Source organism: Nicotiana tomentosiformis, chromosome 6 (genome assembly GCF_000390325.3).
Source record: "Nicotiana tomentosiformis chromosome 6, ASM39032v3, whole genome shotgun sequence".
In the NCBI taxonomy this organism is placed as follows: Eukaryota; Viridiplantae; Streptophyta; class Magnoliopsida; order Solanales; family Solanaceae; genus Nicotiana; species Nicotiana tomentosiformis.
The window spans coordinates 1,975,321-2,002,623 of NC_090817.1; the positions used below are offsets into that span (position 1 = coordinate 1,975,321).

The window sequence follows — 27,303 nt, forward strand, 5'->3', positions numbered from 1 at the left end:
CCTCTGATAAATTCCTAGACTTGTCATGGTCGGACTTGTAATTTTTGGGATATTTTTCTGTTGTTGGCATTGCAAAAGAGATGTCAGGTGCCACATTCGCTGTAACCTGAATAGCCCGAAAAATTAAGAATCATGTATTCGATTAACATTTATCTAAGTGGAAACAGGAAAGTGACTTAGAAAAAATTTGAAGAAAAATAACCATAGTCTGGGTAGCAGATGGTTCTTCTGTCAGATCGAAATGCTAAGGCGCGTTGAAGACATGTTGCATCGGTGGTATGTGGGACTTTAAATGAATAGGAATATGAATTTGATCAGTATCTACCTATTCAATTTCTTTAGAAGTTAAGGACAGAAACATCAATTTCTTGTTAGCCAATTCTACCTATCAATTTCTTGAGTTCACTCCAATTTCTTGTTAGTCAAGTTTTTCTAGATTTAATCCCCCTTTCTCAAGTAGAGATTAAGTCAATTAGACACGAATCAATATTTGCAACCATTAAGTCTTGAGTTCAAGCAAGAAGTAGGCTAAATATCACTAAGTCAATCACAAACAAGCCCTAAATTAAACACTCATTAAATACCCACACTAGGGTTGGGTCACAACCCCAGCTAGAAATTTAGCTACTCATAAAAAATACAAAAATTAAAGAAGAAATAAAGATAGAATCCATAATATTTAATTATGGGAAGAGAATCTAGTGTTTGGAGACAAATCTAGTACAAAATTACTTAAAGCAGTAAAGAAAAACAACACATGTGCTCTCCCTAAACTCAACTTAACCTAAAAATGACAAAAAGTCCTATTTATATTAAGCTGAAAATATCTGACAAAAATGCCCATGCGGAGGTTGTGCGGTCGCATAATTCTGAGTGCGGTCCGCACTTTGAGCTTGACTGGTCAACTGGGCCTTCTGCGGCCGCACAAAATTGGGATGCAGCCGCACTTCGTTTAGTTGTGCGGACCACACATTTCTCAGTGCGGCCGCACACTTGGCTTGAACTGGGATTTGGACTTGATTTTGCGGACCGCATATTTGTGAATGCGGCCGCACAATATTCATGTGGTCCGCACAACTTCACTTCAAGGTTCTCTGAATCTCCTCCTCTGCGGTCCGCATATTAGTGAATGCGGTCGCACACTGGCATATGCGGCCGCACAATAATTGTCCGGTCCGCACAACTTCAATTGCTCAAAATCTCCAAGTCTCTGAACCTCTCTTCTGCGGCTGCACTAAAATTATGCGGTCCGCACTATAAACACTTTTGCCCTATTTTGGTCCTTGTCCAATTTTGACTCCTTTTTGAGTTGATTTTCACTTCTTTGGCTCGTTTCCCAATATTCCCGCAAGAAAGCTCATTTCATTAGTTCTCGGGGATACCTTTAAGTATTTTTGAGCTAAAACACAAGTAAAAGAGAGCAAATAAGCGGTCAAAATCCCTACTTATCAGTTACAACGGGAATTCAAAAAGAAATTGAGAAAGAGAAAAATAGAAAGAATTAATTGAAAAATTTGTTTAATAGCTTCTGTGATTAGGCAAAATATTTTCTTAACAAGTTTAATTCAAATAAACCAAATGAGAAAGAATAATATACTACCTTATAAGCCGAGCCAAACTCATCCATATTAGTTTTCCCAATAACAATCGCCCCAAATTTCTTCATTTTCCCAACAGCAGTAGCATCAATTGGGGGTTTATAATTCTCCAAAATTCAAGGTACAAATATTATCATTGTTTGCAGTTTTCGTATCAATTTCCTCGGCTTCACTGAAAACGATTTATGGATAGTGAGGATTTGAGAAGGTGGTGAAGTGGGTTGTGAGTAGGGGTGGGCAAAAAATCCGAAAAATTGAATTCCGAACCGGACCGAATTAATTCGGTACTTCGGTTTCGGTTTTTTCGGTATTTCGATCTAATTCGGTATTTCGGTATTACGGCACGGTCCTCGATATTAGAATCTTGAAATTTCGGTATACCGAATTACCGAAGTTTTAAAGACTTTTTAAGTTGGACCTATAGTTAGCTACTACACTCACTGCCCAGCGCCCCAGCCCAAAAAAATTTATTATAATTCCCAGCCCACTGCCCACTCCAGTGTCCCAGCCCAACTTCCCAAGCCCACTCTCTATTCAATTAGGGTCTAAACTCTAAAGATTAGGGCATTAGCATTAGGCACTAGGCAGTCACGAACTCAGCTCACTCCCCAGTCCTCACTCCTCAGAAAGTCAATTCCGATTTAGGGCGATAGTTTCACAAATTTTGGGCAAACGAAGACCAAATACAGAAAGAGATCGGCAGCTGTTGCGATAGTTTCACAAATTCAGAAAGAGATGGGCTGTTGTTTCAAAAGCTTGTTGGGACTTCAAAGAGATCGGCTGCTAATCAAAATTCAAAGGTATGTTTCTAGTTTCTTCCATAATTTGTGCTAGAGCTGCTAAAGATTGACTCTTTTTTAAAACTTTTTTACTAGTTTTTATTTGTTTTACCTTGAAATTAGTTTATTGGGTATTTGAGTATGTTCAATAAAATAAAAGTAAACATTTTAGCTAAGGTGCATTTTGAGCTCTTGTTGTTCGTTAAACAGAGCTGATTATGGTTGTGTTTATGGTTTTGCTGAATTGTGAATGAATGCCAATGTTCAGGTGTTTGCTCTGTTTGTAGATGACCTTTTTTCGAAGAATGTTGGCTGTTCAGGTGTTTCCAGTTGGTAAATATAATTGCAGTGTATAAATATAACTGCAGGTGTTTCCTGAAATGTTGGTTGTTCAGGTGCTCTTCGCATTGGCAGTGTGTAAATGTAATTGGCAGTGTGAAATGTTGGATGTTCGGGTGTTTTTATTTTGTTTTAAATATGGTATTTTCAAATAGAAAAAAAAAAGAAAAATATAGAATTATAGATAGCAAGTTTAAGTGTTTTCAATTTCCATATACTACTACAGGCAGCCAAAAATTTTGTTGGCATTCGAATTGTTTCTCTCTTGGCATTCGAACTGTTTCTCTCTTGGCATTCGAACTGTTTCTCTCAATTTTGTTTCTGGACAAAAATTATTTCTGTCAATTAATTAATTTTGTTGTTTCCAGTTTGGTGCAACAGTATCGAACCAAAATAAGTTTATTTATTTAGCGATTATTAAACCGAAGCCGTGTCGAAACCGTACCGAACCAAAATAAAAAATACCGAACCATACCGAAATAATTTGGTACGGTATTTGGTATACATAATTGATAAACCGAATAACGAACCGAAATACCGAATACCCACCCCTAATTGTGAGTGTGAGGCATTTGGGAGAGAGCTTAAAGTGTGTGATTTGGCGAGCCAAAGGTTTTAACAAGTTTTTATCCATTTAAGGGGTTGTTTGGTTGTTGGCTCCATAAGTAGAAAAATTATCCAGAGCTACGGTGGTTTTGGGCCCCCGTATTTTAAAAGGTTTTCTTGGGACACATTTCTGGGCTCGTCCTTGGGTAGGGCACTATGAAAATGCCTTCGAGACATACGTGTGGGACCTAGTTCTATTAGACTTACGACCCAAGCACCCGAATGTGCGTCCAAAACACGTCTAACGCTCTTTGCTCGAGGCTTGCTTAATAGTTCCTGGCGCAAATCATGCATCAAATTCCCTAATTAGGATTGTTAACACTCAAATTTTTGTAACAAATGAATGATTAAAGGTTTATTCATCTATATAAATATGAAGATTGAGAATAACTCAAAATAATGAGTCATGATATTGCATATTGACTAATTGCGAACATCGGAGAGTAAATATCATTTGAATAGCCAAAATTTACATCTTCTCTTACTATAGGTATTCATATTTTAGTTCTATGTCTCTCATAAATTATCAAACTTTTATTAATTTGCTATTTGAAAGCAGTTTTATATTTATTCATGAGGAATAATATTTTAAATTACATTATCAATGAGCTTACTGATTGCTAACTTTTAAAAAGGTAAACTGTGTAATTTGATAATATTTTTTAAAATATTATTGATCTTTTAATCGTTTGAAAGATAAGATGTTATAGTTAAGTTTTATCTTATAGTAACTTCAACATTATTGCATTTTTTATATTTATAAAAAAAGTGCTAAATACTTTGTTTTTTTGTAGTTTATTAATCTATTTTGATTTTTTTTAATGTACTTTCTATATTTTTTGTGATTATTTTGCTATTTTATTAATTTATAAATTAATAGATTTAAATATTCATGAGACCTACGCTCCATGTATCGGGGCTTACGCCTTGTCCCATGTTAAGTAAAACGTCTCGTCTCTCACACCTATGTCTTTTAAAACACTGCTTGGCCCGAGTACAAATTAGTTGAAGACCTCTCTGATTAAGTATGAAGAAAAAAATGAGTTCTATTGGTGGTTGTAATCAGATTTTTATATTTCATTTCCTTTTTTCTTATTATATACAACAACAAATCCAACGTGTTCCAACAAATGGGGTTTTAAGTTAAAAGTGTATACGTAGACTTTACCTTTCATTATGTGGGCAAAAGACCGTTTCCGATAGACCCTCGGCCAACGAAAAGATGAAATGAAACATTGGCAACACCTAGTAACAAGATGTTGTTTTTCTTGATTAAAGTTAGACTTATATTGCGGCTAGACTAGGGAGACAGTAATAGTACATGACTCGCTTATCCAGAATCTAAGTTACACAAAAATTATTAAATTGAACACGAATGGAGACTCAAGAAAGACGAAGATTAGAAACAACAGTAAATTTGTGCCCAAGTTGTGTTACTCGGCTACTCATAACCTGAAGTAGCATTTGATCTTTCACAGTGAAAGAGTAGCATAACAAGTTAAAATCACGTTGTTCGGACTCTCCAAAATTGTTGACGCACTCGTGTCAGATCCTTAAAAAATACATTATATTTGGAGGATCCAATACGTACCCTATCACATTTTTTAAAAGACTGAGTAACGTACATTAAAACAACTTAACATGGAAGGATAAGTTGATCCATAAAACTTGTTAACCAAGACCATGAAACAAAGATAATTACAACCATTTTATCATGCGACATAATGGCTTGAACTTCCAAATACAACAACAAACTCAGTATCCCACAAATAGGATGTACAGAGGGTAGGTTCGCAGACATTACCCTTACGTTAAAGGCAAGGAGACTGTTTCCGATAGAAACTCAGCTCAATGGCTTGAAGTTCCGAATATAGAGCAAAAAATAGAGCATACACAAGTTTACAATACCACATTAACCAAACTCCAATGGTCAGAATGAAACAAAACTGAAAGGATTTTAATAATGTTGAACAAAAGTTAAAGAAAGCGCAATAAGCACACATATAGTAAAGGGTAACCCGGTGCACTAAGTTACCGCTATGCGCGGGTTCGAGCAAGGGCCGAACCACAATGGTGTAACTTAAGATCACATATAGTAAAAGGTAGATAAGCATAGCATTTAGATAATTAGATTCCAAGTTACTTAATACATTCACTAACATAAAAATTCAGTCTTTACTAGTACATACCAATAAGCAAATTAAGCTTCTGAACTATTGTTATATTAGGGTTAAAGATAGGAATAATCAAAGAGTACTACTAATACTGCACTAGTTACCACCTCCTTAGATTCTTCATTGCGACTACGCGTTTGTGTTGTTCTTCAAGGATCCAGTTTTTAAAGTCTTTATCTCCTTGAGCATCATATATGTTCGGATATAAATGGCAGCAAATTGGCGGGCAAAGCAGAATATTGCCTGAGCTAAACCCCAAATTATATTCGACCTAAAGCATATTCAGCAAAAAATTAAAGAGATAATCAGTTAGAAATTACAAGTATTAAAAACAAAAAATATATAAAAACAATTACTATAATAATTAGTTTAAGCACCTTTTCCAGCTTCTGTTTATTTTTGCGTGGCTTTTTCAGAGACCGAGGAGCTTTAGCTGCCTCATCCTAGGTATCATAAATAAACTTCAGATTAAAAGAGAAATACACGAAGATCTAAAGGTAAAAACTAAATACTAATTTTTAAAAAACCTGTTGATTCTCTGTTTTCTGCTTCTTATCGATGTGAAGATCCTCCTCAGTGATCTCCTTCTGCTTCTTATCAATGTGAAGATCCTCCTCAGTGCTCTGCTTCTGCTTCTCCATCTCCATCGCCGTCGTTCTTCTTCGATTGATTAGGGCAAACGTTGATGTGGAATGTATCTTACTTCGTTTATATAAGACTACGAAATAAATGTGAACCGTTGGATCTAGATGGTCGATCATCAGTCGCCGTTTGATTTCGCTTCGGTTCACTAAAAAGGTAGTACGACATAAATATGATTGGATTTTTCACGATACAAAAGCAAATTATGATACAATGAAGTATTTGTAATTTTATTAACCAAAAAAAAAAAAAAAGTATTTGTAATTTGTATTGATAATATAAATATTTGTACACTATTTTAACTAATTATAAAATCCTATTTAACGTATTATTTAGGATACCAGTGGCGTAAAATGCTTGCTGATTCTTGAAACCCTTTCATATTAAGGTACTGCAAAAATGGTAAAAAATAAAATCTGATCCAAGGGATATACAAAGAAAATCTTATCTATAATTACTTTTTCACTGATATAATCATCAGACCCACGAATAATTATTCAATTAATGAGAAATTAAGAAAATAATTATTACTAGTAGATGGAAATATAGACATTTTGTTTCACCACCAAATAATCAATAAAATAAAATAAAAGATGGTCTAAGGTTCAAAGTTGCATCCCTTTTTTACTTCCTTTTCATGGTAATGCATGTGTACATCGCATGTAGTTAATACAGAAAATGTGTTTGATAATTTATTGGGGTATTTTTTATTATTATTAGCTGAAGTGGGATTATCTATAGGAGAAAAGGTGAGATCCTTGATCATTTCAAATAGTGATGTATTGTATCGTATTGTTACTTTAAAAATGATATTTGTTTTGATTGTTACTTAAATTTTATTGTATCGTGTCGTTAAATCCGTCTTTACGTAACGACGAAATGTGTCACTTTATGTAACGATCGATTTGGTGTGGTTGCGTCGTTATCTTATCTTTTTCTCTCATATCCCCCTTCACTATTATTAAATAGTTTTATTTTATCTTTTACCCTACATTTTTATATAATAAATTTACCCCGTATCATAATTTTTCTTTATAAATATTTTAAATTTATTCTTCATATTGCCGGTGCATGATATCACGAAACAACGGCAAACGATACAATCTATCCAAACATTGTATTCATCAAACGATACAATACATTATGAAACGATGTATAACGAGCGTCCAAACAAGCTGTAAGTAATTTTAACTTATTTCCATTAGGGATTGTTTCATAGATCTGTCGGTATTTCTCTATCACACTAGTCTCTCTCGTGGTTTACGATATTACACTTACCGTTGTTATTTTAATTTTTCAGTAACAACTCTTTTAATTTAATTATTATTAATCTAAAAGAATTATAATTTGACTAATTTATTCATAGATTAAAAAAATTGTTACAAACAAATTAAGGGCCCATTTGTCCATAATATTTTTTTCAAAAATATGTTTGTCCATCAGATTTTGCAAGTTTTATGAAATTTTTCGAAAATGAGTTTTTCGAAATCACTTTTTTCAAAACAATTCGAAAAACGTTTTCCCCACTAACAAAACTGCAATATTGTTTCAAGTAAAATGCATGTCTAGATATCATTTTTATACTTTTTAAGAAAATTACAATTTTTATGTCCAAACGCCTACTAAAATCAGAAAAATAAACATAGTGTCATATACCAAGAGGGAGATTAGTGTGATGGAACGAAACATGATGGAAGGTCTATGAAATTATTCCCTATATTAAGAAACATAAATAACAAGTAAAGTATTTAAATCTTTGAAGAAGTGAAACTGGATTAAGAGGTATAAATCGTCAATTTATTTCTAGCAAAAATTACTCTAGATAAAAGCGACAGTAATTGCACGATAATGCTTGCCATTGTAGATTTAATTTATGTGATAGGGTATATACTATTTTTCTCAAATCTCACCGGTGAAATTTTATTAAATTATTGTTTTTGTTACGTGTAAAACTAGAACACCCATACTCGACCCACAATAGATGTTTCTATGAAGGTTATTATTTGCCTTGTCAATTTGTTTTTATATAATTTCTTGTTGGGCTAAACTAGCCCAAATACACTCTTAACATTGTGTTAGAGTATTATGGCACCCGAAGCCATAACTAGCTTCTTCTTGTGTGCGTGCCATCGCGCACCATCACTCTGCCATCTTCATACTCGTCCCGTTGAACCTGGGCTCTGATACCAGTTGTTGGGCTAAACTAGCCTAAATACACTCTTAACATTGTGTGATATTATCCACTTTGGGCCAATCCCGCACGGTTTTCCCCAAAAGATCTCGCACTATTAAGAGATTCATACACCTTATATGTAGACTTCCAATATTTTCAGCTATCAATGTGAGACTTTGTTCGCACACCCAACATTTCTTTTTAAAAACATATGAGTAGTATATATAATTTTGATGGATTTAATTACTTATACTAACCAAGTAAAAAAAATTCACATTATTAATATATTGTTAAAAAAAAAAGGGAGCGACATAAATTGGCCTAGTTGAAAGGTCTGGACAAAAAGACAAAAATCCGTACGGAGAGGAAAAAGACTTTGGTATGCAAATGTATGCAGCCCCTCCCACCCCACCCCCAACTAAACTAAAGAAACGAAACAAAAGGTATTATTGATGATTAACCTCTTGGATCACATGACATTTCAATCAAGACTTTAATTTGATGTTAATTATAGAAATTTCGAATAGTCTTCATGCAATTTAATTTTAGTCTAAACTGTATATGATGCTGAACCACTGCAAATCTCACCTTATGATGGGGCAGAATTATATATTTGATTAGTTTGGGACCACAACAACAAATTATTATATTGGGATTGATACTTAAATTAATATCCCAACATGCAATTATGTCCTACTTAATTCCATGCAATATACTAAACTTTTACGTCCAAGAAAGAGCTCCACGCATGCAAAATCTTAAACGAGGCAATTTGTGGTAATTAATTATTTGCATACATAGATAAATTGAAGTATTAATAATATAATATTTTCCTTTTTTTGTGTCCCTAAAATAGATAATCTGGCGAAGCAGGAAATTCAATAAGGGCATTCAAATTTTGAACACTATTTGCCAGTTGACTATGCAAGAGTATTCAAAATTTATATTTAATCAATAACAAATAATATTTTACCTTATACGTAATATTATTTTTCAGTGAATAGTGGCCAGCTGACCACCCTCCTGCCAACATAGCTTCACCGTGATCTCCCCCAGCCTTTTTTTCCTTAAGTATATAATCTGTCCCATCTCCAGTCAAAAAGCAAGATCACAAGTCAACAGATTCAAAACTTTACTAAAGCTGACGATGCCAATTGCAAGCCAAAAGAATTGGGAGTTTGGATAGTTTTGGTTTTGCTAGAAGTGAATATTCTGGCCATCAATAGCAAATATACAAAGATTGATTAATTATTGTTGACTATATTAAAATTTTCGGAGATGTGTAAGTAAATGATTTTGGGCATTTCTGCCACATAAACCATTTGATCAGAGCAACTAGTTAATTGTACTACCAGTGGTCATGGCAAGAATCTTGCAAATAACCATATACTAATTAAAGACCAAAGTGATATCCTTCTTTTACTTGGATTACAAATCTTCGCATGGTTAATTAGTTTTATGCAGACTTTTCAGTTAGATTTGGTAGGCGTCTGGACATGAATTTTAATATTATTTTTTTCAAATTAGAAATTTCATTAAAATTTAAATTGAAGATAAAGTTACGCTTAATTATAAGTTTTGCAACATATTTGGATACTCTTTTTTCAACATTTTCATATGTCCAAACGAGATCTTAGAATTTAATTATTTGAAGGTGCATTTCCTTAGCTGTAGGCAAATCATAATCTGCTGCGCTAAAGAGATACCAAAAGACAACAGTGGCAGTGGGAGTGGCAGTACATCATTTTCGTGCGCTGCAAGAAGAGTAGGCTCTCTCCTAGCACAGGCTTTATTTCAGCGGCAAAAGGACGAAAATAACTTTTTCTCTTTGGTTTTTGATTTAGTGGACATAAGAATCGTAAACTCTCAAAAAAAAAAAAAAAAAAAATCTAACTCAAAATTATATCCGAAAATTAGAGTTGTGTTTGGAATGAATATAATTTTGGATTGTTTTTGAAGTTTTGTGACTGAACCGAGTGAAATTTTGAAAAATAACTTTTTGGAGTTTTTAAATTTTCAAAAAATTCCAAAATTCATGTCAAGCGAAAATTACAAATTTTATAGCCAAATACTTATTTCGGATAAAAAAAGAATTTTTTCGAAAAAAAGTTAAAAGCTTCTTATGTCCAAACGGGTTCTTAGTACTAGGGGTGTATGGAAATATTGGAGTTCAATATTTATAAATACTAGTACTAATATTTACTATTTTTTACTTATCGATGATATGACTCTTGATAGAAGGGTGTGAAGGTCGAGAATTAAGGTAGTTGGTTGGTTAGCAGTCATACGACTAGTGTTATTCTCGTATTCCCATTCTTACATGTTACTATCACTTGTTGTTTATTTTGTTTCAGTTATCTTATTTTTCCAGCTGTTATTACTGTTTTTCTTTCTTAAGGTTCTCCACGCTACGTATTTCTTTGTTGTCTGCTGTGACCATACTTTCTTTGAGCCGAAAGTATGTCGGAAGCAGTCTCTCTACCTTCACAAGGTAGGAGTAAGATTTTCGTACCTACTAACCTCTTCATACCCCACTTGTAAATTTTATACCGTGTATGTTATTGTTGTTATTGTTGTATATTTATTATTTGAAAGTACTTGGTAGAATATTGAAAAGCTTATTAAAAAGTATTTCGTATGAAATAATAATTTCCACTCATAAGTTTAGCTTTCTTTTCAAACACTATTTCTACTTTTAATATTATAATTTTATATTTCCACTTTAAATATCCATTCTTTTTAGGAAAAATAAAAAGTTTAACTAGTTTTTAAATGCCTATCAAAAGTTTTTGGCTGTAAACAACAGAAAACACATTGTTATTTAATTATCAAATTTTATAACATTCTCTAAAAATACAGACAATTGAAAAGGTTAATTTACTTAAATACAATAACGAAATGAAAAATGTTACTCCATTATATATATATATACTAGTCTTAGGGTACGCGCTTTGCGCGTGTATATATATATATATATATATATATATATATATTAGTCTTAGGGTACGCTCTTTGCGCGTGTACCCCATTATGAGTATATAGTTTAAAACAAATAGTTTATACTATTAAACAACATGATTGAGTCATAAATTAAAGGTAAAAATGTAAGTTCCTAAAATGATGAATACATGCTAATCATATTTAGTCAGTTCAATCAAAGAAGAAGTCATGTTCTATAAAAGGCCTCGGATATCATTGATGAATTGATCATATTTAGCTAGTTCAATAAAAAACAAATCGCATCCAACAAAAGGCCTTAGATGTCTTACTTTGATTTTTGAGTACTACTGTTTGCACCAACCCGATAGGTTAGAGAACTACAAGATTTTACAAAAGAATACACAGAATTGTAAACTATAGATCTTATTCAATATTAATCATAATAACATATTCGTGCTAATCTTTTCAAAAAATCAACTGCAATTAAAGAAGAAAAACAATTCAAAACCAATTTGACGAAAGAAAACAAAAAGAAAATTTCCATCCATAGAAATACCTGAATAATATCGTTAATGAAGATAGTTTGTGTATGTGTGCTTAGACTACGCGAAACTTACCGCAGAAAAAATCGTATTGTTGATATGCTTCTTCGAACTCAAGAATAATTCTTATTAGTTTTTGCATGATTAGAAATAAAAGACTCAAATTTGTTATCTACCATTACCAAAGACTAAAATCTAATTACATCGGCCCCCTTAAAAATAATAATGGTGAATTTCATATATTCATTATTTATATTTAACTTATAAATTTATTGCTTATCGAAAAATCTAAAATGTTTAAATTAACTCTAACACAGCATAGAAAAGGAAATACACAAAAACTTGGATAGAAGCAATATTCTTACCACATGCATTCACTTACAAGGAAATAAAGCTAATTTTATTGTTATCTAACTTAGTCTAAAATGATTAAATAACTCTAATGGAAAGAAAAATAAACAGAAAGATAAAAATTTCTCCTAGCATTGTACTCAACATTTTCGGGGAAAAACTGTAGGCGTATGGCTGCCTTCAGTTCCGCCCATGTCTCGAGGGCATCTTCGCCAGCCTTGATGGCTTCATACTTCACCCGCCACCAGAGTTTGGCATCACCCTGAAGATACATGGCAGCAGTTGCTACCTTCTTAGCTTCTTCTAGGCCTCCCACGGCATCGAAGTATTGCTCGATGTCGAAAATGAAATTTTCCACTTCTTTGGCATTCCGAGCTCCACTGTATGGCTTTGGCTCAGGAATCTTCAGCTTTTGTGCCATAGGGGCGAGGTTCACACCACCCCCAAACGGGTTTCCGCCTCCTCGAAGTAGGCCTTGTAAAGCAGCATTGACAACATTGAGCTGGCCTGTCAAGTTGTCTATGGTTTGTTGCATGGCAGTCACCCTGTCTGCCTCTTGTTCCCTGTTGGCTAAATCCTCGGCACGCTCCTGCTGGAGGACCTCAAATTTACCAAAAATTTCAGCTGCCTCTGTGGCTGCTGTTTGTCGGTCTCCTTCAGAGTCGCGACTGATGTTTTCTATGTCAACTTCGGCCTGGATGAGTCTGCGGTCCAGGTCGTCCAACCTTTGCACTAGGCTGGTCTTTAGGTCGGCCACCATTTCCACGATGGGCCGTAATGAGTCAACCGTTCCCTCAAGGGTGGCGATGCGATCCCCGTAATTCACCATGGTCAGAAATGGTGGTAATTGTAACGTAATCCCTCGTCCGATGTCGAGCCTAGGCTCTGATACCAACTGTTACGCGGCGCCTTCCTGAAGTTCCTTGGAAGGGCGACGTAAGGCTAAGCAACCGATGTCAGTACGGTTGCTGTCCGCCAACTGAGGTTCCCTCCGTACGCTAGACTAGATTGTCAGTGCCGTACGGGAAAACCAATGTCGTGAGCAATTGAAAGAGAGCAGAAAAGAGAATTGAGAATGAAAGAAAGCTTGATTGCATTGAATGAAAGCTATTACAGAAAACAAGACGGTGTCGGGGGAGAGACACCAGTACAGAGAATTGTTTGCTTGCTTGAAAGTTTTGATTGCTTGGTCCCCCTTAATAATGCTTAAAAAAGATAAACCAAAGTTACATGACTAGACCTATGAAAGCTGTAAAATCACACTTAAAGAAAATGCAGCAAAACTACTCTATATTTACATTGAAAAGGACTTAGTCTTCTACAAAGCAGCAGCAAGTCCGTTGGCAGCAACTTTGTCTTTAGCATCAGGGTCTGCGCGCGCGGCATTGTCTGCGCGCGCGGCGCTGTTGGCTTTTGCCTGTGGCTGGGCGCTGGCGATGGCTATCGGTGGGGCGACAGAGGCACATGCGCGCTTGTCACTTGGAGCTGCCGAGACCACGGGGCCGACCGTGGCGACGGGCGTTGGGAGGCTGGCCAGGACGCCACGGGGCGCGTCCAAGGGATCATGGGGCATGGCTGGAAAGCCGCCCATGACATTACACATGCATGGCTTAATCTTTGAGACAAGCATATGACTACTGGCAGGATCAACCAGTTTCATACCACACTTCTCTTTATATGCCATTTCACAATTATGTGCACCTTATTTGAAGGAAAATCTTCATACATCTTAAATTACCGTGTCTAGTATCTGAGCATCAAACACCATTTACGTTCGTGTTCAATATTTCTTTAATTTATGAGATTTGAAGTTTAGTTGCAATAAATTTGTGCAATATTTATAGTATGGTATATATGGAACTAGAGGAGTATGAATTTTACTCTGATGGCTGAATAGGAAGCCGATGAATAGCTATAGTGGTTGTCTCTTGGTGCTGGACATGTGTTTGATCTGAATGCCTTTTGGTGTGTGCCTTTTACTTAGGCATCTATATACCTACCTGTTAAGTATACATACTTGACATATACATTCTGTTAAACCTTTTCAGGAACCAAAACCATGACATTTTGTAAGAGGAGGAAAATGCCTAAGTTAGAATTTATGGCCACGCCACGTGGCTATGTTTGAATCTAGTTTATCTATGTGCTTTCCACTAAGGGATCTTTCTTATGTAGGCACCTGTAGCTGAGGATATGTCAAATATTGATGCAACAAAGGCATGGCAATACTTTCAAAATTGCTTTAGAGGTCCCTCGAGCTTCCGAGTGATTCTTGTTGGGAACTTGGACACTGCTTCTGTCAATTCACTTTTGTCGCGTTACTTGGTTGGTTTCTAGCTCTTTGTTTGAGGCATACGTTTCTTTCAGAATTTCATTCTTGTAGATGTCATGCTTGCATACTATGCTTTTTGAGAATATTCTTTCTTTAGGGTGGAATACCAAGGCCTCATCGACCTATCATGAAATTTCAACGTGGGAAGCTCACCACAGCACCTTTCCATTTTCCTCCAACTGTGATCAAGTATGCACTATTGTATTTGTTTTTCTGTCAACTCATTTGTTGTTTCATCTTATTCTTTTTGGGTGATGGGGTGAGTTCGTAAAGGTCCCTATTGGAAGATGTTTTAATGTATTACTACGTGTGAACTGTAAACAATATCTAAACAAAGTCCAATTTTGACAGGGAAGAAGTGTCTCTTGCTGTGGGCAGTGGTAATGGAATGTATACTTGTATAAGTTTCCCACTCCGTTTCAACAATCAGACATTGGTATGGCTAAATACGTGAATACAAGTCACAAGCTGTTCAATAAATTGATATTTTAGTCTAGCAAGATATACATTGTGTATTTGTAACAGGAAGAAGATCTTCTTCTGTTGATAATTTTGAGGAATCTCTTGAAAGTCAAAGTCACCCAAGTACTTCGTCACGAAAAAGGGATTGTACGATCATATATTTCCCTAGAGTTAAATCTTTTTTTTGTTTGTCTTGGAAATAAATTCTAACTATTTTATCTTTCAGGCGTACAATGTTGACGTGGATACATTCAATCCTAATGGTGACTGGTCTTGTAGTGGGAGTAAACCTGGAACAATTAACTTTAATCTCCTAATCAAGGACAATGACGCAGCCCAGATGGTGAGATTATTTTGATCCTTTTTATTTTTTTCATCTTGAGCATTATTCAAAAGTATTTAATGAATGATTGTATATCTTGATCAGGCTGTAGATGCAGTAGTGCATGAGATAGAACAACTAAAAGAAGTTGGTCCTTCACAGAATCTTGTTCAGCATGTATTGGACCGGAGACCATCATTGGAGGAGGAGGAGGTAATATACGACTATTGGTCAATATCAAACAATAGGCAAGCATAGACTGATATAGTCATTTATTAAGCTATTCAAATGAAAACACTTAAATTCTGTGACTTGTGGTGTTAGATTAATTTTCCCAACTTTTCATTTATGTGTGAAAGTGGGTGTGCATGTGTGTTGTGTGTATAATAATAAATAACTTCAAGTTTCTTGAATTGCCCTTGCAAAATTTTAAATTATGTAAATGCCCTTGAATTTAGCACATTAGCCGAGGGTCTATGGGAAACGACATCTCTATCCTCACAAGGTAGGGATAAAGTCTCTGTACACACTACCCTCCCCAGACCCTACAGTGTGAGATAATATTGGGTATGTTGTTGTACCCTTGAATTTAGCAATTCCCTCTCAAGTTGCATAACATTTAAGAAAAACATAATTTGGTAGTATAAACTAGAAGAGTCATTTTTTAGAACCTTTTCTATTGAATATAAAACTTTAAACATGAAGCTGAAAGGTGAAACATACAACCAAGAAGATAGAACTTTACCAAAACAATTAACCAGATAGAACACTTGAAGATGCTATTGTACATTTATTGTCAAAACCACATGCAAAATGAGGTGCATATATAATTGAAACGAGCCTGAGGATTCCTTAGAGTATTTGTGATTATTTTATAAAGCATCACAAGTTGAAAGACCTCTACTGACTGATACAAAGCTGTAGAACTCAAAAAGATCAAGCTACAGCTATAATGATAACCTTCCCCCATCTTACGGAGTAAAACTCATTAGGTGTAAGGTAAAGCAATAGACAAACTAGCACTCATCGTGGCTCATGTTCGAGTAACTTATGAGTTGGTGTGCCAAAATTGCCAACATTGGGGGACATCTTTTCTTGATTCATAGGACAAACAACAAAAGATTGCCACGGAGAAAAGTGTGATCTCCATTTGATGTTAGGTTCAAGGATCCAATATCAGCATAGATAAAAGGATTTTAGAGACTAGCACAAATTGGGACATCTAGACTCAAGTAAATGAGGATTTACCAGCATTACGAAGAACTTACCAGGGACTTAGCATGCTGAACTAGGTAATTTGCTTCAATACCCTCTTCCATCGGTATTCTTCTTTTGAACCTAGGCGTAACTCAATAGCAAAAGGTAGCTCATAAAGATGAGGATTGTTCAAGACCATATAAGGAGTAAACAACTCATCCAATGTTAGGACTAACAATTTTTAACCACCAATTGATACTGTTTTCTGGATTTCTAATTCTTGTACCAGAAATTGTTGTCAATGTTCTAGATAGTGTGACACTAATGTTAATGCAACTAGATTCTTGTTGTTATAGTGGGATGTTTATCTAGGAAAAGTTGAAGAAACGCCATCATTTTTTATACTTGATAGCACTTAAATCGTCTGGTTAAATATAACTTAAAAATACAATTAGCAATTATATCGTATTATGACGTACCATTATTTCAATAATTCTTGTTATCATTCATTTCCTTGAGGATATTCCAATCTTTTCATCTAGTGATTGTATGTTGCAGAGAAACACGTCTTTGATGAACCAAATGTTGCAAGCTTATGGGTCGAACTTGTATGCTGGGAATATTGATCAGAGTTACAAGGTACCTAGCTCAATGAACATAATTTAATTAGTTCAGCACTTGTAAAATTTCCTAATTTTTTTGGATTCTTGGATAATGTATGTTCTACAGATTCTCAGGGACATGAATAGAAGAGCATGGGATCTTTTCAATGCGGACGTTGCCAAGTCCACTTTGAAAAGGATGCTACCATATCCTTGCCAAGAACAACACACTATTGTGAACCTCAGGTGTTGATATTCTCAAGGAGTTTGTCCCCTTGCCCTACATAGGGTAGTACCTTGCATTTCCGCAAGAGACCATTTTCACAGCTTGAACCTATTACTTTCTGGTCATATGTCGGAAACTTGTTACCATTGCGCCAAGGTGGACGTAAGCGGTTTCTACAATGTGAAGAAAAGAATAATCATAGTTAAGTGGAAAAACTCAAGCTAAACCCCTGGGATCAAATTGCTACTCATGTAAATTGCACTGTTGCAAGTATGGATGTTCATAGCTAACATGCTTTGTCCAATATGGCTTGTACTTTTGAATCCCAATGTCTAACCATGGTTTCATAACTCCATCATAATGAATCACTGCTGCCTGCTCAATTTCAGTTTGTGCGACGCCAGAGTCATGCCCCAATCCGAGGAGATGCCATCGCTTATCTAGAACATGTGTGTGTTTGTAAAAAGTCGTCCAACCAATTGGCAAACTACCAGCTTTTAGTAATTGTCTCTGACTTCCCTGCATCAACATAATGACATAAACTAAATGTTTTTAGCAACGACGATAAAAGGACAAGAGTATATAATAAAACAGCAATTTGTAAACAGTAGGATATAGATCTATTACCAGCTCCAAGTAATTGTGATAGAGCGCAGTTAGGTTTCGCTTCCTCCACTTTTGTAGATCAAATATATTCATCCCGAATGCCCATGTGCATGTGTTTGCATCAAAACTCTTTTCCACCAAGGGGTCTGTGAAATTGATGAACATATCCATTCGGCGGAATGAAGGCTCACCTTCACGACAAGTCTCCACTGCACCGTTCCAAAAGATATGTTCCTTTTTCTTCTCCTTTAAAAAAAAAATAATACAAATTCTCTTTTGTGTTTTTGGTTATTAACTAATATTGTAGTAATAAATTTTAAATTGTTAACGCTAATTATAGTAACATCTAAAAAGAGATCGATACATCGTATATATTTACAAAAAAAATGGCACAGATATTGAGAACCTAAAATATCATCAAATGTAGAAGGAGTGTCGACTAATACATCAATTTTAGTAACAATTAGTCCTCATTTATTTTTATGTAAACTTTCTCATTTGAATTATTCTTGTTTATCATTATATCCAAACTTATTTAGTTCGTTTGTATTTAATATTCATGATTGTTATAGCAATATTATTTTTGTTAATTTTAATGTTATAAATATTTAAAAAATAACTAAATGAAAAAATTATATTTAATGTGTATGATATAATATACATGTTATCCATCATTAATTATTTAACTTTTATATTAAAAATTATAAATCACCTTAAGACTTTGTGCGCATGTGAAATATTCAAATTCAATACTCAAGATGGTTCAAACAAAATCGGAAAAAGATGAAATTGATATGTTTGATGATTCTCACGTGGTTAGTACTACAAAATTAAAATGAAGACAAAATTTATAAAATGTTTAAAACTTGAAAACATTTAAGGAAAATACTTACACAATTTAAATATGGAAAAAAATTATATAAGTAAAATAAAACTCAAATTTAGATTCCTTAATATTAAGAGTTTCTACTTAGTTCAAATAAGGAAGAATTTAATAAATAAAAATTAGTTGATTTTTAAAGTTCTAAATATTAGGAATATAAGTAAATTACAATTACAAATTTGTCCAATTTCTACCTATTCGATTGCCTTAGTAGTTAAGGATAGAAACATCAACAACACATCAAAGTGAACATTCTAAAACACCCTAACATAGATTTGATGTATCAAATGTGGTTGAGTTAATTACCAATTATAAAGATAGTACCTAGAAATGGCGGAATTCCTTTCTTCCATCTTTTTAAGAGTATAACTCTCGCCTTGCTCAAGCATACTTGCAGAATATGAATTTGATGTCACATATATACTCTGATAAATTCCTAGACTTGTCATGGTAGGACTTGTAATTTATAGGATGTTATTTGTTGTGGGCATTGCAGAAGAGATGTGAGGTGTCACATTCTTCGTAACCTGAATAGCCTGGAAAATTAAGAACCATGCATTCGATTAACATTTATCTAAGTAGAAAGAAAAAAGTGACTTAGAAAATATTTGAAGGAAAATAACCATAGTCTGGGCAGCAGATGGTTCTTCTGTCAGATCGACAAGCTGAGGCACGTTGAAGACAAGTTGCATCGGTGGTCTGTAGGACTTTAAATGAATAGGAATATGAATTTGATCAATATCTACCTATTCAATTGCCTTAGAAGTTAAGGACTGAAACATCAACAACACATCAAAGTGAACATGCTAAAACACCGTAACATAGATTTGATGTATCAAATGTGGTTGAGTTAATTACCAAGTATCAAGATAGTACCCAGAAATGCTCGCAAAATTCTTTTCTTCCATCTTTTTTAAGAGTATAACTCTCGCCTTGATCCAACATACTTGTAGAATATGAATTTGATGTCAGATATATCCTCTGATAAATTCCTAGACTTGTCACGGTAGGACTTGTAATTTGCGGGATATTTTCTGTTGTTGGCGTTGCAGAAGAGATGTCAGGTGCCACATTCTTCGTAACCCGAATAACCTGAGAAATTAAGAACCATGCATTCGATTAACATTTATCTAAGTGGAAACAGGAAAGTGACTTAGAAAACATTTGAAGAAAAATAACCATAGTCTGGGCAGTAGATGGCTCTTCTGTCAGATCGACATGCTGAGGCGCGTTGAAGACATGCTGCATCGGTGGTCTATAGGACTTTAAATGAATAGGAATATGAATTTGATCAATATCTATCTATTCAATTGCCTTAGAAGTTAAGGAGAGAAACATCAACAACACATTCAAGTGAACATGCTAAAGCACTGTAACATAGATTTGATGTATCAAATGTGGTTGAGTTAATTACCAAGTATAAAGATAGTACCTAGAAATGCTCGCAAAACTCCTTTCTTTTAACTTTTTAAAAGTAGAACTATCGCCTTGCTCCAACATACTTGTAGAATATGAATTTGATGTCAGATATATCCTCTGATAAATTCCTAGACTTGTCATGGTAGGACTTGTAATTTTCGGGATATTTTCTGTTGTTGGCATTACAAAAGAGATGTCAGGGGCTACATTCTCGGTAACCTGAATAGCCCGAAAAATTAAGAACCATGCATTCGATTAACATTTATCTAAGTGGGAACAGGAAAGTGACTTAGAAAAAATTTGAAGAAAAATAACCATAATATGGGTAGCAGATGGTTCTTCTGTCAGATCGACATGCTGAGGCGCGTTGAAGACATGTTGCATCGGTGGTCTGTAGGACTTTTAATGAATAGGAATAGGAATTTGATCAATATCTACCTATTCAATTTCTTTAGAAGTTAAGGACAGAAACATTAATTTCTTGTTAGCCAATTCTACCTATCAATTTCTTGAGTTCACCCCAATAGGCATTTAATATTATAATTTTATATTTCCACTTTAAATATCAATTCTTTTTAGGAAAAATAAAAAGTTTAACTAGTTTTTAAATGCCTATCAAAAGTTTTTGGCTGTAAACAACAGAAAACACATTGTTATTTAATTATCAAATTTTATAACATTCTCTAAAAATACAGACAATTGAAAAGGTTAATTTACTTAAATACAATAACGAAATGAAAAATGTTACTCCATTATATATATATATACTAGTCTTAGGGTACGCGCTTTGCGCGTGTACCCCATTATGAGTATATAGTTTAAAACAAATAGTTTATACTATTAAACAACATGATTGAGTCATAAATTAAAAATTAAAGGAAAAAATGTAAGTTCCTAAAATGATGAATACATGCTAATCATATTTAGTCAGTTCAATCAAAGAAGAAGTCATGTTCTATAAAAGGCCTCAGATCGATATCATTGATAAATGTTGATCATATTTAGCTAGTTCAATAAAAAAGAAATCGCATACAACAAAAGGTCTTAGATGTCTTACTTTGATTTTTGAGTACTACTGTTTGCACCAACCCTAGGTTAGAGAACTACAAGATTTTACAAAAGAATACAGAATTGTAAACTATAGATCTTATTAATCATAATAACATATTCGTGCTAATCTTTTCAAAGAATCAACTGCAATTAAAGAAGAAAAGCAATTCAAAACCAATTTGACGAAAGAAAACAAAAAGAAAATTTCCATCCATAGAAATACCTGAATAATATCGTTAATGAAGATAGTTTGTGTATGTGTGCTTAGACTACGCGAAACTTACCGCAGAAAAAGTCGTATTGTTGATATGCTTCTTCGAACTCAAGAATAATTCTTATTAGTTTTTGCATGATTAGAAATAAAAAACTGAAATCTAATTACATCGGCCCCCTTAAAAATAATAATGGTGAATTTAATATATTCATTATTTATATTTAACTTATAAATTTATTGCTTATCGAAAAATCTAAAATGTTTAAATTAACTCTAACACAGCATAGAAAAGGAAATACACAAAAACTTGGATAGAAGCAATATTCTTACCACATGCATTCACTTACAAGGAAATAAAGCTAATTTTATTGTTATCTAACTTAGTCTAAAATGATTAAATAACTCTAATGGAAAGAAAAATAAACAGAAAGATAAAAATTTAAAATGAAGCAAAGCATTCCTATCGTATTCAGTGAAATCGTCGTAAAAGGAGTCCTCTTTTAATTAGTTAAAAATGTTAGACACCTAGAGAAAATTTCAAGATAAATAACATTATGATTACATTCCTAATCTGTGCCATAAAGTTTACATAAATTGATATAGCAACATTCTTCTTCTATTAATTGACACGGTCAGAAAATTTAGAAAAAGTAAAAAAAATAGCAAAGAGTAAAGGTGAAAAAATCCTACCCAGATCAAGTAAGGGTTAATTTAGTAAGAATACAATTTTGACCAATGTAAAATCTATTTTTAAAGGATAAAAAAAGCGAACGACATTTTGCTAAGAGATTTCGTACATTTTGCATTACTAGTTTAATGTATGTGCGTTGCGCGTGTATCTATATCAATGAGTATATAATTTAAAAATAATATATTATTAAATAATATAATTGAGTTACAAAATAAAAATTTAAAAAATGTACGTTCTTGAAAAATAAATCATGTTAATGACATATAGATAGATAAAGAAAAAAGTCTTGATTTTGAATACGAAATTCATAATCAATTTGAATACGAAAAATATAATAATTATACAAAGCTTTTCAAATATACTTTTATATTAAGCGATTAATGAACTATTATAGTGATTCAATCTTTGAGCTTGTCACCTATCTCTTAATCAAACTTTTAAGAATAGATTATATCTCTGTATTTAAATATCTGGCCTTTGAGTAAAATCTTATAGCATTTTTTTCTCTTACTATTAAATATCCCCTCAACTATTTCTTCATATCAAAGTTCCAAAAGATATGTTCCTTTTTCTTCTCCTTTAAAAAAAAAATAATACAAATTCTCTTTTGTGTTTTTGGTTATTAACTAATATTGTAGTAATAAATTTTAAATTGTTAACGCTAATTATAGTAACATCTAAAAAGAGATCGATACATCGTATATATTTACAAAAAAAATGGCACAGATATTGAGAACCTAAAATATCATCAAATGTAGAAGGAGTGTCGACTAATACATCAATTTTAGTAACAATTAGTCCTCATTTATTTTTATGTAAACTTTCTCATTTGAATTATTCTTGTTTATCATTATATCCAAACTCATTTAGTTCGTTTGTATTTAATATTCATGATTGTTATAGCAATATTATTTTTGTTAATTTTAATGTTATAAATATTTAAAAAATAACTAAATGAAAAAATTATATTTAATGTGTATGATATAATATACATGTTATCCATCATTAATTATTTAACTTTTATATTAAAAATTATAAATCACCTTAAGACTTTGTGCGCATGTGAAATATTCAAATTCAATACTCAAGATGGTTCAAACAAAATCGGAAAAAGATGAAATTGATATGTTTGATGATTCTCACGTGGTTAGTACTACAAAATTAAAATGAAGACAAAATTTATAAAATGTTTAAAACTTGAAAACATTTAAGGAAAATACTTACACAATTTAAATATGGAAAAAAATTATATAAGTAAAATAAAACTCAAATTTAGATTCCTTAATATTAAGAGTTTCTACTTAGTTCAAATAAGGAAGAATTTAATAAATAAAAATTAGTTGATTTTTAAAGTTCTAAATATTAGGAATATAAGTAAATTACAATTACAAATTTGTCCAATTTCTACCTATTCGATTGCCTTAGTAGTTAAGGATAGAAACATCAACAACACATCAAAGTGAACATTCTAAAACACCCTAACATAGATTTGATGTATCAAATGTGGTTGAGTTAATTACCAATTATAAAGATAGTACCTAGAAATGGCGGAATTCCTTTCTTCCATCTTTTTAAGAGTATAACTCTCGCCTTGCTCAAGCATACTTGCAGAATATGAATTTGATGTCACATATATACTCTGATAAATTCCTAGACTTGTCATGGTAGGACTTGTAATTTGTAGGATGTTATTTGTTGTGGGCATTGCAGAAGAGATGTGAGGTGCCACTGTCACGACCCCAAATTCCCTCCGTAGGATGTCGTGATGGCACCTAGTCTCTAAGACTAGGTAAGCCTATCAATGCGGAATAATAATAAATATCTGAAATAAATAAACTACAATTCAAACTATTTCAACTCCCAAAACCCGGTAGAAATAAGTCAAAAGCTTCTAAGAATTTATTCTCAATGTCTCTATATGTCAAGGTCTAAATAAAATATAAGGAAGCAACATAAAATGATAGAAGGGGACTCCGGAGTCTGCGGACGATGGCAGATATACCTCGAAGTCTCCGTGCGCAAGTAACTCAATGACGTCTAGGCTGGTAAAATGTACCTGGATCTGCACAAAAAGATGTGCAGAAGCGTAGTATGAGTACACCACAGCGGTACCCAGTAAGTGCCAAGCCTAACCTCGGTAGAGTAGTGACGAGGTCAGGTGAGGCCCTACTGGAATATAATAATGGCATGGTAAAGTGTTTATCAATGTAGTAAAATAAAATGACATTGAAAATGAATCAAATAGTATGTCACATTTAATGACACCAAATAATTGCAAATAATATCTCGTGGAAATCAAAACAGAATTTCCTTCAACTTTATGGAAATCACAATAATAATCAAAGGCAACTACGGCCATAAATCAATATCAACAAGGGCACTCCCGAGGTACCGCCTCGTAGTCTCAAATCATAAATAAATTCACAATATCTCATTTCCTTATATCACCGCGGGAGCCTTCACAATTTATTTAAAGAAAACATTTTCCCGAAATAGCATCCCGCGTTTTAGCCACCCTTATCACACCGCATGACTTCTAGTAGTTCCCCTACTAGCCACGCGTATCAAGCCACCCTTATCTCACCGCATGCGTTTCAACACCCAGACCTTATACCACCGCATGCGTATCAATATCACAATATATCACAATTTGCACCTCAAGTGCTCAAATAATTTAACTTGCCAAAATAATTCAACAACAATATTTTTCCACAATAAAGAGCTCACGGCTCATGCCAAAATAAATCATCAATAATAGTTTTCAACAATAAAGAGCTCACAGCTCATGTCAAAATAATTCATCAATAATATTCTTCCACAATAAAGAGCTCACGGCTCACTCACAATGAGTATAAAAATATTCAGGAGTAAATAATTTAGGAAAATAAAATTTCAAAATCTTTATTACGTTGCTTCAATATCAAAATTAAAAATGTCAAATACTTCATATTAATAATATTTAATTTAAAGAAAATCAACCTTCAAATAATGCACAGAATAAAAGAAACCAAGTTTCAACTAAACAGGTAAAACAATTAGTAAGAAAAGATCAAACAAATTTGAAGTATATATCTCACATCAATGATGAAGAATATAACAAGATAAAATAATTTAATAAATGCGCAACAGTGATCTACACAATTTAAAAATATAATCTTTCACAAATTAACCCGTGTACACACTCGTCACCTCGTGCACATGACTTTCAACACATTTCAATAATCACATCAATACCAATTCTAGGGGAAATTTCCCCCACACAAGGTTAGACAAGTCACTTACCTCGACTTGCTCCAATTTACTCAAGTATTATGCTTTTTCCTCGATTTTCTGACTCCGATCGACTCGTATCTAGTCATAATTAATTCGATACAATCAACAAAAATTATAGTAATCAATTTCATAAGCAAATATTATATTTTCATTAAAAATCCGAAATTGGCTCAAATTTTGCCCGTGGGGCCCACATCTCGGAATCCGGCGAAATATATAAAATCCGACAACCCATTCAATTACGAGTCCACCCATACCAATTTTACCAAAATCCGATAACAACTCGACCTCCAAATCTTAAATTTTTGTTTTTGGAAGATTTTACAAAAATCTTGATTTCTTCCATTTAAATCCGAAATAAATGATGAATATGACCATGGATTTATGAAATATAATCACATTTGGATATAGGACACTTACCCAAGTTGAAGTCTTGAAGAAATCCTCAAAATCGCCCAAGAACCGTGCTCCAAAACTCCAAAACGAAATGAAGGAAATGACCATTTTTGGTCCTTAAGTTTCTGCCCAAAAAATACTATTCTGGTCGCTAAAAGTCCAATCCCGTCGCTAAAAGTGTCACATCTGGTCGCTAAAGGTGCACACTAGGACTATTTACACCAATAGTTTTATTTCACTAAAAAGGCTCTAACTCCATCATACGAACTCGAAATTCGACGATTCTTATTCCTATGAGTCACAAATAAAACTACGAACCCATTCGTTCAATCGAAACTCAATTCGGAGCTCATTTGCTCAATATGATACCAATTTCGCTCGTTAAACAATTAACTCATATTTCGCGCTTAAAACTCAATCGTGACTTGATGAAATTAGACCAAACTTTCCAGATCACTCCTATAATTCATTATCAAAATGTAGAAAGTCTCAAAATCGAATTTCGATCTCTAGAACTAAAAATGGACTTTTGGATCATTACATGCTTATGTTGAAAACATCAAACTCTTCCTCGACAGCCTGTAGTGTATCAATCATAACTTCTTGTACTCAACTCCAACTGCCAAACGGTTTAAAGTTCTGCAAACTAGATACACAGTACTACAACTTTCATGTTTTGCTCATCGCCCAACTCCTTATAGATTGCGAGATATAAGCTCCCAAAGTCAGCCCTGTGCAGCAGAAATTTCTGGCGATGCACACTGCTGTAGCAAAAATCTGCAGTAGCAGCTTCAGTCAATTGATCATAACAATTTGTATAAATGTCTGAATGATAAATGGTTTATTATTCTGGAAACTAGAATCAAAGAGCTACAACTTTCATGTTTTGAAAATGTTCAGATTCCTTATAGATTTCGAGATATAAGCTTCCAAACTTGGCTCCATGCACAGAATGTCTGCAACAGATTTCTGCTGCAAACAGAAATTTCCAGCACTTTGTCCGAAATCCATTCCGTTTACCTTCCGAAATCCACCCGAGACCCTCGGGACCTTAACCAATTATTCCAACATGTCTCAAAATACCATACGAACTTAGTCGAGGCTTCAAACTACATCAAACAACATCAAAACGACGAATCACACCTCAAATCAAAATCAATGAACTTTGAACTTTCAAATTCTATATCTTGTGTCGAAACATATCAAATCAATTCGGAATGACTTCAAATTTTGCACACAAGTCATAAATGACATAACTGAGCTATGAAAATTTTCAGAATCGTATTTCGACCTCGATATCAAAAAGTCAACCTCTCGGTCAAACTTCCCAAAAATTCAACTTTCGGCATTTCAAGCCTAATTCTACTACGGACTTCCAAATAAAATTTCGATCATGCTCCTAAGTCCAAAATTACCATACGGAACTGTTGGAATCATCAAAATTCTATTCCGGGGTCGTTTGCACATAATTTGACATCCGGTCATT

At 33.7% G+C, this 27,303-nt stretch overlaps 2 protein-coding genes and 2 long non-coding RNA genes across 4 annotated transcripts; 2 read left to right on the forward strand and 2 right to left on the reverse strand.

The window, feature by feature from the left end:
- The first annotated feature begins 2,122 nt into the window (after nt 1-2,122).
- Nucleotides 2,123-3,061, forward strand: LOC117276949 (uncharacterized). The gene is made up of 2 exons (XR_004507213.2): nt 2,123-2,398; nt 2,646-3,061. It is a non-coding gene; the product is annotated as an uncharacterized lncRNA (long non-coding RNA).
- Nucleotides 3,062-5,415: 2,354 nt separating this feature from the next.
- Nucleotides 5,416-6,189, reverse strand: LOC104095482 (uncharacterized). The gene is made up of 3 exons (XM_070177038.1): nt 6,024-6,189; nt 5,874-5,939; nt 5,416-5,767 (listed from the first exon to the last, which is right to left on the reverse strand). The coding sequence occupies exons 1-3, from the start codon at nt 6,141-6,143 to the stop codon at nt 5,597-5,599; spliced, it is 357 nt and encodes a 118-aa protein (XP_070033139.1). The 5' UTR covers nt 6,144-6,189; the 3' UTR covers nt 5,416-5,596.
- An 8,113-nt stretch (nt 6,190-14,302) lies between these two features.
- LOC138893255 (zinc protease PQQL-like) lies at nt 14,303-17,608 on the forward strand. The gene is made up of 8 exons (XM_070177039.1): nt 14,303-14,469; nt 14,574-14,665; nt 14,828-14,912; nt 15,002-15,085; nt 15,165-15,281; nt 15,366-15,473; nt 17,016-17,096; nt 17,187-17,608. The coding sequence occupies exons 1-8, from the start codon at nt 14,338-14,340 to the stop codon at nt 17,310-17,312; spliced, it is 825 nt and encodes a 274-aa protein (XP_070033140.1). The 5' UTR covers nt 14,303-14,337; the 3' UTR covers nt 17,313-17,608.
- LOC138893256 (uncharacterized) lies at nt 17,502-18,105 on the reverse strand. Its single transcript, XR_011408284.1, has 2 exons — nt 17,913-18,105; nt 17,502-17,804 (listed from the first exon to the last, which is right to left on the reverse strand). It is a non-coding gene; the product is annotated as an uncharacterized lncRNA (long non-coding RNA).
- Between the last annotated feature and the right edge of the window lie 9,198 nt (nt 18,106-27,303).